Source organism: Peromyscus maniculatus, chromosome 1, assembly GCF_049852395.1.
Source record: "Peromyscus maniculatus bairdii isolate BWxNUB_F1_BW_parent chromosome 1, HU_Pman_BW_mat_3.1, whole genome shotgun sequence".
NCBI lineage: Eukaryota > Metazoa > Chordata > Mammalia > Rodentia > Cricetidae > Peromyscus > Peromyscus maniculatus.
The window spans coordinates 192,951,456-192,965,619 of record NC_134852.1 but is presented as its reverse complement, the minus strand read 5'-3'; the positions used below and the strand labels follow the sequence as shown (position 1 = coordinate 192,965,619).

At 42.3% G+C, this 14,164-nt stretch overlaps 1 protein-coding gene across 3 annotated transcripts in view; it reads right to left on the bottom strand.

The window, feature by feature from the left end:
- The window catches only part of Cc2d2b (coiled-coil and C2 domain containing 2B), a 110,651-nt gene that overhangs the window by 77,994 nt on the left and 18,493 nt on the right, over nt 1-14,164 (bottom strand). For all 3 annotated transcript variants that reach the window (XM_042263452.2, XM_076563078.1, XM_076563079.1), the window contains exons 7-10: nt 5,082-5,280; nt 4,818-4,954; nt 4,588-4,716; nt 625-834 (exon numbers count right to left, since the gene is read on the bottom strand). In XM_042263452.2, coding sequence (XP_042119386.2) covers nt 625-834; nt 4,588-4,716; nt 4,818-4,954; nt 5,082-5,280 — 675 coding nt within the window. The remainder of the gene's footprint in view (nt 1-624; nt 835-4,587; nt 4,717-4,817; nt 4,955-5,081; nt 5,281-14,164) is intronic.

Below are 14,164 nucleotides of genomic sequence, written 5' to 3'. Positions count from 1 at the left end.
TCCTATCTCCATGAATCCTCTAAAAGCCTCTGAGTCCTCAGCCTAAAAGGGGCTCTAGTAATTCCTGTCTCCTCACGCCTTATATGCCTTTCTCTGCCCACCCATATTACTTCCTTCCTAGTGCTGGATTAATGGCATGTGTGCTTCCCAAATACTGGTAGCAACGGCATGAGATCTCAAGCACTGGGATTCCCAAGTTCTGGGATTAAAGGTGTGCGCCACCACTGCCTGGCCCTGTTTCTCTCCTAGACTGAGTCAATCTCATGTAGTCCAGGATGGCTTTGAACTCACAGAGATCCAGATGCATCTCTGCCTCCTGAGTGCTGGGATTAAAGGTGTGTGCCATCACTGCCTGGCCTCTGTGTTTAATCTAGTGACTGGCTCTGTCCTTTGATCCTCAGGCAAGCTTTGTTTTAAACACAATATATCATCACACCTTACCTGTGGCAAATGTCCTGTGGGGCAGGCTTGAGGCTGTCTCCTCAGCAAGCCAAACCTTCCAATTTGTTCTCAGACCACTGTTCTAACAGGTTAAACCTTTAAGCACTAAGGGAGAATGTTTTCTGTTAGCTGTTCTATTCCAAGAGTGTCCTCTTCCAGTATTAAGTGTGGGGGCCCCCTCACCTTCTCATAGAGCAGCTGAGATAAACTCTGCTTCTGCCTGTCCTGGAAAGACTCACAGAGCTGGAGCAGCCTGGCACACAGGACTTGTTCTTGATTGAAGAGTGGGTGATGGCTGAATTGCAAGCCCACGATGTTAAGATCCAGTTGGTACATTTCCCTTTGACCATCCATCCTGTTCCTAAAACAGCATCCCAGGTCAGGCTTCACTGCCTTTTAAAGAAAAATATGTCCAAGTTCATTTCATTCTGTTGCCTTTGAGACCACAAAAAACCTTCCCTTATAAAATAACATACCAGGTGCATTTAAATTCCAGAGCTTCAGAACTATAAGGGCAGCAAGTGGTTATTCATCTTTGAAATTTTATATTACACTTTCCTTTTTATTACAACACCTTATTTTAACACAGAATCTTAGTCATCATGCTGTAAATTATAGTCATCTGTGTCATTGCTGTTTATGTGGATGTTGGACTTTCAGTTTACAAGACACAAAATAATGTTTTATAGGGACACCACGGCAAACTGTGTTACAACTTTTGTATTAAGAGTTTTGTCTTGTGAGTCAGAGTTCAGTGGAATTATCTATTAAAAATTATTTATAAGTGAACATACTGGTATTCATCTGAAGAGTCCCTTGAAGGAACCCAGACTCTAGTAGGTTAAGGACATTGTCCCTCGTCCCTCTCTCTACAAAAGACTGTCCTCATTTGGATACTAGATTACACCTCCATTAAAACTGCTTCAGTCTGGAGGTCTTAGATTATATGTAAAATGGTTCATCTATGCCTTCATCCGCTGTCTTCAATTTAAGCATGTGTGTCTAAATGTGTGTGGCTGATTTTTAGTGATGTTATTTGAGAGAGATGGTGAGTTCCTTAGCATGTACAGTCTAATCTAATTCCCAGGGCTGAATCCACCTCAGAAGGACAGCACTGAGCCCCCTCTCTGGATCAATCTGGTATAAAAGGTCTACTGTTGGGGTTTGAATGGGGCTTTACCCCTCCGAAGACGCTAAAATCTGATTGCTCAGAGTAGGGCCAACTGGGACTTTTAGGAGGTTATCAGTCCTCTTTGCTCATGAACAGATCGATCACATGATTAGTAGCAATTAATGGTGCCTTAGTCTGCTTTCTTTTGCTGTAATAAAGACCCTGACCAGGAGCAACCTGGAGAGGAAAGGGCTTATTTGGCCCACATGCTCCACAGCCTTGCCTACAGGCAGAGACATTGTCTCAGTTGGAGTTCCTTATCCCAGATAACTGGAGTTTGCGTCAAGCTGACAAAAACCCTACCCAGGACAAATGGATTAACTGGTTCCCTCAAGAGTGGGTCATCGGCTCTAAAAGTCTGTCTTGCTAAGTCTCTCATGCGCCCTGCCTCTTGCCAGGACACTGCACTCACTGTCTTGGGACTCTGCCAGCAAGGTCATTATGAGATGTGGTCCCTCTATGTCGGAGAAGAATCAGGGCCTCGGTGAACTGCTTTGAAGCTTACACAGTCGGTGATAGTGCTATTGAAACAGAAAATTAGGAAGACAATGCTTTCCAGTCTGTGTCACTGATGTCACCCCCGCTGCTATGCTGGGACAAACGATGTCCCACCCCAAACCTGGAATGGCAGACTGGATGAACTAGAGGCCACCAGCACTGTTCCTAAACCTCTGCCTCCCTGCTCTTTCCTGAGTTAGTAATTCAGCCTTGGTAGCGTCAAGGAGGAAGGAGAAAAGCCATAAAAGCTTGTTTTTTACTAACCACATCTGTTAAGTCCCTGTCCTCTATATAATGGCCAACTTGAGCCCCCCTAAGGAACTGATCAGTTAGTAGTATACTGGTAAGCGGGCCACTGCCCGGGAAACCACCAGGAAGACAACAGTTTCAGTTTAAAACCGTTAGATAGAAAACTTGGAGATCCAAGTTCGAGAAGGAAGCTTGTCTCGTTAGCAAATGCTGCACTAGCTAGCTGCGACACACCCTGGATTGTGTTTGTTCAGTGGAGAGGCATTAGCCTTTGCCTGGTCTTTTCTCACTCAGTACTTATTGGCTGTGGTTCTCAGAAGCTAAAACAGGGAAGTTAGAACTTCCACTCCCAAGAATTCTCCATCTTGGCATATAGGACCAAAGTCCACCATTCAATTTATAAGCCAAGGAATTACCCTTTCTCTTATTAACCACTCTCTTTCATTACTGTTCTTTTATGTGAAGAGACATCATGACTATGGCAACTCTTTGTTGTTGTCATTGTTGTTTTGATTTTTTGTTTTGTTTTGTTTTTGTTTTTGGAGACAGGGTTTCTCTGTGTAGCTTTGCGCCTTTCCTGGAACTCACTCTGTAGCCTAGGCTGGCCTCAAACTCGAAGAGATCCACCTGGCTCTGCCTCCCAAGTGCTGGGATTAAAGGTGTGCGCCACCACCGCCCAGTGGCCACTCTCATAGAAGAAAATATTTAATTGGGGCTTGCTTACAGTTTCATTATGATGGGGAGTATGGTGGCACTCATGGTACTGGAGCAATGGCTGAGAGCTACATCCTGATCTGAAGGCAAGAGAGAGAGAGATGGAGGAGGAGGGAGACAGAGATGGAAAGAGAGATGGAGAGAGGGAAAGAAGCAGAAAGTGTGGAGAGGGAGGGAGAAAAAGAGAAAGACTAGACTTGGCCAGCTTGGGCTTTTGAAACCTCAAAGCCCACCCCCAGTGACACACTTCCTCCACCAAGACCACGCCTCCTATCTTTCTCAAATAGAGCCACTCCCTGATGTGGTGGTATTGTGTTCCCCGAAATATTGTGCACCCTAATAAACTTATCTGGGGTCAGAGACAGAACAGCCACAATATTAAACATAGAGGATAGGCAGTGGTAGCACACAACTTTAATCCCAGCACTTGGGAGACAGAGCTAGGCAGAAATCCATGTGTTCAAGGATACAGCCAAGCATGGTGACTCACGCCTTTAATCCCAGAAAGCCGAGCCTTTAATCCCAGGGAGTGATGGTAGAAGGCAGAAAGATATATAAAGTGTGAGGACCAGGAACTAGAAGCATTTGGCTTGGTTAAGCATTTGGCCTGATTAAACATTCAGGCTTTTGAGCAGCAGTTCAGCTGAGACCCATTCTGGATAAGGACTCAGAGGCCTCCAGTCTGAGGAAACAAGACCAGCTGAGGATCCGGCGAGGTGAGAAAGCTGTGGCTTGTTCTGGTTCTCTGATCTTCCAGTTCACCCCAATAACTGGCCTCAGGTTTGATTTTATTAATAAGAACTTTTAAGATTCATGCTACACCCTGATGACTACACATCCCAATATATGAGCCCACAGGGGCCACTCCTATTCAAACCACCACAGAGGCATTTTGGCATTATATAGCAAAGCTGAATGCATACAAACCGAAAACCAGCGTTTATATTCTGTAATATTTACCCAGCAGAAAATACATATACACGTATAGTCAGAACACATGTGCAGACATTTCTCAACGGTGTTGTTACAATGGCCAACAACCAGATACACATGATATCCATCAATAGAAGAACAGAAATAAAATGGGGTTTTCATACCATCAATTTCTATACAGAAGAAAAATAAACTATTGCTGCGTACAAATAGTAATTTTCTAAGATTTCATTCATGTAAAAGAGACAAATCTAACAGGGAAGAGCAATCCACAGGGCTAGGAGTTACAGTGGTGGTCCCTTGAGTACCATTCATTTGGTGCTGCCTTTTAAAAAGTGAGGATCATACAAATGTTGTATTGTGGTTTTCGCTTCACATTTTATTTGAGTATTTCCCATCATTAAATTGACCTCAATAATCTTAAAGATGGCTCTATATTTTATCCAAGGTTAGCTATTCTGTGACTAGGCTCAGTGTCCTTAGACATAAAATAAAACCATAAAAACATGTTATAATTGACATTACAATTGTTTCAATTATAATCATCTAAGCATGAATACAAACAGATCGCTGTTGATTACCTTTCTGTGTATAGTCTTTAGTGCTGGATTCAAAGGTTCCTTGCTCGTGCTGATCCTGAAATTCCAAGATTGTCTAATAGGTGAAGGTAGTGACATTATTTCTCCACTTTCTTCAAACCAGTGTTTTCCCTATCAGAAATATGTACAGAATATAGTAATCGACTATTTCACTAAAAACAAATGTCATATGTTAGCTGCCACTGGTTTAACTCATTAGCTGGTACACTTGCCTCCTGCAGGCTGAGCAGGCGATGTTCCATTTTGTTGCAGATCTTTTTATATGTCTCTGGCTTTTTCTTAATGTACAATCCTTCGTCTTCTAAAATGCGAGGCATCATGCCTTTTGGCAGTTTACGCCGGTTGGCCACTTAATGATAAAACTCAGATAATCACTTGAAAGTCCACAGTGGGATAACAAATACACATAAGGTCAATTATTTTTTACTGCTCCAACATGTACGTAAGTTACTGCGTATTTCAGGGGAGTGTGTTACCTGGAGAACTACTGGGCACAAAAATATTTGCCTCCTGCTTTTCTGTCTGTTCTTGATTGTCCTCATATTCTGCAGCTTTCACTTCAAATAAATCCATTAAAATTACTTCTTCCACAAAATCCTCATCTTGGCCCTCAGCAACATGTTGTAAACTACCACCAAATGCAGAGTGTTTGATGTAACTATCACTTACTGATTTCTGTTGAATATCAAAAATAAAAATCAGTCTGCATGTTTTTCCCCATAACCAGTATGCAGGTAAATGACACATTCTGGAGCCTTACTGTGGCCTTCCGATTCATCTAGCCCAGGTCCAGAGCTAGCTGAAACTATAATATCTATTGTTGGTAAAATAAGTTTTTCTGGCTATAGAGGAACTCATTTAAGGTTAATGTTATATGTGGTGGTAATCTAATTGTACTGAAATATTATTTTGATTGTATGTTAATAAATAAAGTTGTCTGGGGGTCAGAGCTATTAGAGCCATAGCAAGAGTGTGGCGGTGGTGGCACACGCCTTTAATCCCATTAGATCTCTGTGTGTTCAGGGATACAGTCAGCATTGGAGGCATATGCCTTTAAGACCTAGGGGGCTGTACATTCAGACAGTGACGAGGCAGTCATGTGTTTGGGTTTACAACCAATGAGAAGGCAGAACAACATACTATAAAAAAACGAACCGACAGGAAGTAGGTCTCTTTTCGCGAAGCTGGGACAGCAGGAAGAAGGGTGAGATTTTAGCTCTGAGCTCTGACTTCTCGGCTTTCTCTTTTACATTGTTTCTGTGTTTCTTATTTAATAAGACGGTTGGTTACATCTACAGTTATATATTTTTATAGCTCACTGTTCAATTCTCCAGTGACTGTTGCTGAAACAGAATAGTAACTTAGGCCCGTTCTGCCCTAGGGAAAAGATTTGGACACAGGATTGATATGGACTTACAGGGATACAAGACCTGTGTGGTCTTCAGACCTCCTCTGTTTCAGGATATTTGATCACACTGTGATACCCTGAGACTGTATTAATAAAATTAACCTTGAATCAGGGGGTGGAGCCAGTGACCAGCTGACCAGAATGAGCCACAGAGAAGCCAGGAATATGAATAGAGAAGACACACAGGAAGAAGTAGGGCGGGACTTAGAGATTTCTCATGAGATCTGGGAAGTGTGGAGAGAAGGTCAGCTGGTTGCTCCTCCACCACTTCTTTGATCTATCAGGTTTTCACCCCAATATCTGACTCCTGAGTCCTTATTGGTAATAGAACAACTTAGATAAACATATTTTGGCATCCAATGCATGGCATGAGATCACACTGTGGCTTCTGAAGCTGCCACTTCTCTCTGCCACTGCCACTGCTCAGGTGGCTTCTCCTGCCACCCCCACGCCCTTCCTTGCTGTGGTCACTCTGTGTCAGCCCCCCAGGCCAACACACACCCACTGCTGCTGCTGCTGCCGCTAATCCTCTACACAGGCACACAGGACACTCCATCCCCACAGGCTTCTGCAGACACAGACCTAACCTCACTTTAAAAGATATGCTCAATAAAGCTTACATGCTAATGAGAAAGGAACAACAGCTGTGGAGAGACATTGGATGATAGAAACAATTATGGAATTAAATCAGCTTGTATATTTTAAAGATGTGTTGACCTCAGAATGGAAAACAGGGTATGTGTTACTTTGTGAAAAAAGTTTTGCTTATGTTTCCACAGAAGAAGAAAAGCTATGGATACCATCAAGACTGATAAAGATTAGAGTTGAACAGGAGAGGCCTATTGATTAGGAGAGACGATAGTTCATCAAACAGCTTGGTCATTCAATCTAAACTAATGTATAAAACTAGCAAATGCCTTTCATTTGATCAGGTATGAAAAAAAGAAAAAGAAAAAATTTATTAATAAAAGATAGTACTTTTTCTGTTGCCAAAAATAATTTTTCATTAACAAAAATATAACCAGCCAAAGAGGGAACTTCCCAAAAGTAGGGTTGGGGCAGGGTTTTGTTTCTGTCTTCCCAGGAGAATAAAAGCATCCAACTAAGGAATCTAAAGACCGCTGGACAGATGAGAAAGTGTAAGAGGAAGGACGAGTCAAGAGAAAACACCCTAAGAAAGAGAGTAAGTTGGCCTAATGGTACAACACGCCTCCAACAGGGTAGAATTTCACAACTCTTCCCGAAGGCTTGTTTTTGCTGCTCTGTACAAACATAAAAGGCAAATGGTCTTTTGTAGTCCCAATTCAATTAAAAATTAAAGCTGGCTTTGGAGTTGGATCATGGCTTTCTCCTCTAAACCCAAGCATGCTTGTTAAAGAAAAATCCAAAATCTCTGTCTCATGTCAGAAGAGCCATATGGCATGGGACAGAAGAAAAATCAAACTTAAGGGACGAGTCTACTGCCACTAATCTCATCATCTTTGAGTTTCCATTTGATCCTTTAAAACTTTTCTTAAGGTATAAATATTATCTCAAAATTTTTAAGATTTTATATATATAAAGCACATATAAATAATATATATATAAAATCTGTTGTGATATTGGTGGTCATATAGAATACTAATTAATTCTAGAAATAAGCTTCATCTAACTTCTTGTACATGTTTTCGGGCTTGAGAATGAAGCAGGTAACTAGAAATTAAGTTTGTATACCCCAGAGGTATTTAATAGGTTGTGGGCCTTTAACCTCTCAGAGATCTGCTGCATATGACACTTAAAATGTTTAAGTTTTCTGCAGTGAACCGTGACCATCCCTGGCAGTGACCTTTGAGGTCTTGAAGAAGATGATGGGGCCCTACAATGACAAATCCACCCAGACTCTGTTAACACTATTAAGCAAACAAACACCACCCAAATATCAGCTTTAAACTACAAACTGCTCAGGACAATTTCAAAGTGGTTAGCTAAGATGGTCCAGCCTCATAGACGACTCCAGCCAGAGCTTCAGATAAGTTCTGCACTTTCCCCTCACATTGAAACTGGACAAGAGCTCTCCCAGGACTTGAACATTATCTCAATTTTCTCAGGATCCCCTAAAGATGCCATCACACTCATACAGCAGGAAGTAATTTTAAGAACATGATCCACATTCCCAAGAAGTGGGGGTGGATGGTTTTTGGACATTCAGTGGGCCCTGGATGTTTATCATCGTTTGGAGGGTTTGATTGCATGTTACTGGTCATGGTCAGGGGGAAAAAACTAAGCAAAGGAAGTTAGATTCAGGAATCTTTTTCTGAAAAAAGTGGGGGGAGGGAGGGGCTAGATACAGGAATGACAGGATAAAAGGGTGGATTATTGAATCTACTTTTAAACTACAAAACAACTATTAATCTCAAATATTTTACATTGGTATGGATTTTTGTATACTCATACAAAATTTAAGATTAGTTTTGTTATAACATACTGGATATATGTTTCTACTCTTGTTTAAGGTATTGTACTTATGCAGCTCATTTAAAATTATAAAGTTCTAGTCCTTGAAAGCTACTATTACAGACTGTTTAGAATAATTAAGATAACAATCAAACTTGTAGTAAGGGTTTAGATGTAGACAGAAAAAAGCTTCATTTAGCCTCACATATTTTAGATGGATATGTGGTCTTCAAACACTTCAGAGATCTGGTGCTGTGGGATGTTCTGTATGCTGTGAATGTGTTGCTCTGATTGGCTGATAAATAAAACACTGACTGGCCAGTAGCCAGGCAGGAAGTATAGGTGGGATAAACAGACAAGGAGAATTCTGGGAAGTGGAAGGCTGAGTCAGGAGATGCCAGCCTGCCGTCCAGGGAGCAGCATGTAATGGCACGCATGTAAAGCCACAGAACATGTGGTAACATATAGAGTAATGAAAACTGACTGAGTTTAAGTGTAAGAGCTAGTCAGTAGTTAGCCTGAGCTAATGGCCAAGTAGTTTTAATTAATATAAGCCTCTGTGTGTTTACTTGGGTCTGAGAGGCTGTGGACCGGGTGGGACACCAGAAAACTTCAACTACAAATTCCAATTACAATCTACAGAATATGGCATTTAAAATGTTAATAACCTAAGGCTTTTCATGACAGTGAGATACGCTTGCTCCTGGCAGCACCAATCTACTTCAGAGATGATGGGCATCGAAGGACCTCCATATTGAGTTTGCTTTCATTGTGACAAAACCACTCGGCAAGAAATTTCCCTTGCCTCAACTGTGACAGTATTCTGTCCAATTTGGACAAAAAGAACACAAAAGAAGGTGACTGATGAACTTTGCTAAGACAAGGTAGGACAGTTGTTCAAAATTCCTGCTTCACAAAAAAGTCTGTAGATATTCTGGGTCTGTAAGCCAAAGATGGATGCCCCAACATTGCAGAGGAAACTTAGGTGACTATCCAGGCAGCCAGCTGTCTCTTGTCATTTTTATAGTTTTGGAAGTTGTTTGCTATGTACTCCTGTTTACTCAGGTAATATTTAATCCTTCTCGGGTCTCTGATGGGGGTCGAAGACTAGATAGTTATACTGTCTTCTTTGTTACCGAATTCAGAAAAGAAACTTACAAAAAAAGATGTGAAGTTTATAAAGGTTGAGTTCAGGGTCTAAAAAGATATTTTTAGGTTGGTAATACCAGTTATGATAAAAAGTGTTTTAGGTATAAAACTCTGGATTCACCAAGATATGATAGATAATAGAGTAATTTCTCTGAATTTGCCAAATACAAATGGACTGGACATTGTGAGTGTAATTCTTACTTGATAATTGTTCGTATTGTATATAGTTTTACTGTATTAGAGTTAAAAACCTCTCCTTTTTACTTAGACAAAAAGGGGGAAATGTCGAGGGATATTTAGCTACACTGTGACACCCCAAGACTGTGTTAATAAAGTTAACCTTGAATCAGGGGGTGAAGCCAGTGACTAGCTGACCATAATTAGCCATAGAGAAGCCAGGAATACGGATAGAGAAGACGCACAGGAAGGAGCGTGGTGCTTTCTGCTATTTGCAGTGTGGAGAGGTCAGCTGGTGGCTCCTCCTCTGCCACATCTTTGATCTATCAGGTTTTCACCCCAATATCTCACTCTTGAATCTTTATTGGTAAGAGAACAACTTAGATAAACAACACTCCTCCCTCTTTGTTTCCATCACTCCCAAAGCAGCACTACCTAAAAAGATGTGGCATAGACAAACTAGTTTCTATAAAGTATTCAAGAGAAAATAGCAAAGAGGAAAGAAAGAAGTCTATGGCAAAGTGGTTACAGTGAAATTCTGAAATAGAATTATTTATAAAAGTTGTTCAAAAATCTGAGTATAGGAATAAAAAGATATATTATTATTGATAAGTATCTTTCTATCATGGTCATAAGTATGGGTCTGCTTGTTTCAGATACTATGTAATTTAATTTTTTTCACATATTGAAGAAAATATCATCCAATAAAAAAACAAAGCCTCTCAATTCTGAAAATGTACACTTAGGGTAAGTAATAAAATAGAATCACAGAATCATTTTTATTTTTGTTGGGTTTTTGAGCTAGAGAGTCAGTATGTTGCTCTGACCAGTCCAGAACTCCTGTGTAGCCTCCACTGGCCTAAAATAAAACTCAAGACCCCTGCTTTGGTCTCCCAACAGCTTCTTGGAGCTGCATGCCCGCATCAAGTCTGTGCCAGCACCCCTGGCTCACAGAAACCTTGTGACTACAGACCCTTACCTGCTCTTTGATCAATCCCACTGAATGTTTTCCATGTATTTTGGAGGCGGGGGCTCAACAACTTCTTTTTATTAATGATGAACTGGGTTTCGTGATGACATTTTTCAATCACAATTTTTGTTGCTTTCCTCTCAGCCTTCTTCCTCACTCCCCTCCCCCTGTGCCCTCCCAGCATTAAAATGAAGCTCCGTCAGGCATCTCCCAGGCTTGTGTCATGTCACTCTACTGTCATTCCTATCCTTTTTATGAATCACAGAAATAGTTTATATCTGGATATCTTTGAAGTTCCTTTTTAGGATTCAAACAAGGTATGATACCAACAAGAAAAGCAAGATTTTGGAGGGGGGATCTCCTCACAGGGGAGCTCCTTAAATATTCTTACCGCCAACTAAGAAGGGTTCTTTGCCCCGGGTGGCGCTTCCATGCCAGTGTTCCTCTACACCACCACCACAGGTACAGGCCAGTCAATCCTGATGGCTGAGGACAGTGGGATCTCCAATGTGGCCTCTGATGAAGGCCCCTGACCTACGGGCATCTCTGTGAGCTTTATCTAACATTTTTTTTTTTTTTCTGTTTGGGTCAAGCTCTGATCTTGACTCAATAAGCCCTATCTGCCCAACTTTTCTCACTTAGTCTAATCCAGCTGCTATCCCAAATCATCACCTTCCTGGTCTTCTGTGTGCAGCTCACAGCAGAACATTCCTCATGCTGCTGGGTGACAGGGAGTTGAAGCTCAGATGATGCAAATGTAGATGGACATCAGAGAGGACTGTGTGACAAGAGGAGGTGCTGTCCCTGACTATCTCAAAGGAACACCCCTCCCTGACTGTGGAATGATGAGCAGAACCCTCTGAGAGCATCCTCGGACTTCAGTCTGGGTGCATGGATTAGGTTGGACCACCCACCTTTCTCTCAGTAGGAAGGGGCCACACTCAAATTCGGCCTCCTGTAAAATAGATTTCTTCTCTGTCTGACAGGGATAGTGGCTTCCCATGGCCTTCCATCAGGAAGATAGCTTTCCCAGATAGCTCCAAGTAGCGTTCATCTAACCTGGACTCCAGGATGCCCAACCAGGCCCATGGCCACCCTTTGCTTGACTTCTTTCATACTTGCTCTATGAAAAGGAAAGTGCACCTAGCTCCTGAACTCTGCTGGATGGGATGAACATGGACAGAAGTTTCTCCTTTCCCAGAAAAATCCTACCCCTTAACCTGTATCTTAAGATGCTGGAAGGTCAGCTGGCTTAGTATTTAAGATCTCGGGAAGGACTGAAAAATATCTTTTTTGATATTCAAATATTCACTGAGTACCTAGTATGCTCCAGGAAGAAAGTAAGTAGACAAAAATACCTGTATTGGGCAGTACCAAGACTTACGAAGAAAAATAAAGCAGGATAAGGGCACAGATAATTTTGGGCTGGGTGGACTGGGGCTATTACTTTATGTAGAACTTTCAGGCACGGTATCTTGAATCATTTGTCATTCAAACAGACATCCAGAGGTAGTGAGAGATACAACATGATGTGAGACAGGAGCTTTCAAGGCAGGTAGGTGAATGTAAAGTCCCTAAGGCAAGAGGGGGGTCTAAGGGAGGAACAGGTAGAGTAATGTGGCTGGGGTTAGGTGATGGAGGAGGAAAGCAGAAGAAATGAGACAAAGACAGCTGCTAAGTGGTCAGGCAGTGCAGGCCATGGGGAATGTGGAAAGGACTTGGCTTTCGCTCTAAGTATAATGAAAAACTCTTAGAAAGGAGTAAGCCAAAGAATGGTTGTGGGCTGCGAGAGCGTGGTGCTCCAGGTGCAAGAGTGAAGGCCGAGAGAGGCTGGGCAGTGGTCTAGGTCAGAGCTTGTGATGGTTTACACCAGGTGGCACCAGTGAAGGTAGAGGAGCGTGGGTCTGATGATGGGACAGTCTGAAGGTAAAACTGACGGGTTTGTGATGAACTAGGTGTGAGGCCTAAGAACAACACAAGATCTGAGTATGGCTGTAGGGGGTACTGTTCCAGCTTTGACCTGGAAGTACTACCCCCAATGAGGCTTCTGGTAACTGTCATGCCTACCTATGACTGGCCCCTGAGGTGGGGCCAAGACGGAGCCCTTAAGACCCAAGATCCAAATGTGCTGGCTCTCTTGGTTCCTGGTAATCCTGGAGGTTGGATGGTAGACCAAGTAGAGTTCTCCAGAGAACACCGCTGGACTGCACTTCACCTCTCCCAGACCCTGTAACCTATCCCTTTACCTGTTGTAAGTAAATAATAAATAAACCTCCCTTTTAACTACACGGAGCTGCCTTAATACTTCTACCAATATACAGCACCAACAAGGTCTGGCTAAAGAAGCAGAAAAATGGAACCGGCACTTACTAGTTCTTTCTATGAATGAGTGCTCTGTTTATATAAAGCTGGGGGTGGTACATGAGCACAGAGAACATTGTGAGAAATGGTAACAGAAATTTTCTCAGGACTGAAAATCTCAAACAGTGTTTATCTTTCCCTTGTAGTTTTTGAATTAAGTTTTCGAGTAGTGTTTGTGTTTTATGTGTTCAAACATTTTTTTAGATAAAGTTTCTATTATTGTTTTGTGGGTTTTGTTGGTATTGTTTTTGGGAAAAGGTTCTCACCATGCAGCTCAGGCTAGCCTCATCTCTCTAATGGTGGGATTATAGGCATGCCCCATTATGAACAGTTGAAGGTAAGCATTCTTTTATCCTGGAGAAAAAAAAACCCACAACACTAGCAAAAGCAGCAAAAGGACCACAGCAGAACACACAGAAATAGATGGAAAGAACTGGAAGTGAGCAGGAGGACCAAGAGGGTCTTGAAAGAAGGACCCAGGGGATGTGGCCATAAAGAGAAATACTGGCTGGGAGAGTTGGGGACAGGTTCTGGGTGACAGGGCCTTGAGAAAACTTAAAGGTGCAGAGGAACTTGAGGTCACAGGAACAGGGCAAACAGCAAAGGGAGAGATGGAGGAAGGGTGGGGAAGAGCAGTGAGAACGGGAACCGGGATGGAGCGTGCAGCAAGCGCACATGGCAACAAGAGCTGAGGAGTTCCTGAAAGAACAGGAGGATGTGAGAGAACAGAGGGGTCTGTAGTTGGCTATGGAGGAACCAAAACTGGAGAGACGTGGCAAGTAACGGAGACCACAATGTGAGGAGATACTTCTTAGATGAGAAAAACAAAAGAACACAGGCTGTAGATCTGATACCCCACACTTCCCTGCTGTGTGGATGCCCAAATCTCTCGCCTTTGTTTCCTATAAACAATAAAGCTTGTCATTTGTGTGTGTGTGTGTGTGTGTGTATGTATGTGTGTGTGTGTGTGTGTGTGTGTGTGTGTGTGTGTGTACACACACGAGCGTCCAAACAGAGAGTAGCATCAGATGTTGTCCTCAGGTACGCTCCATCTTTGTTCT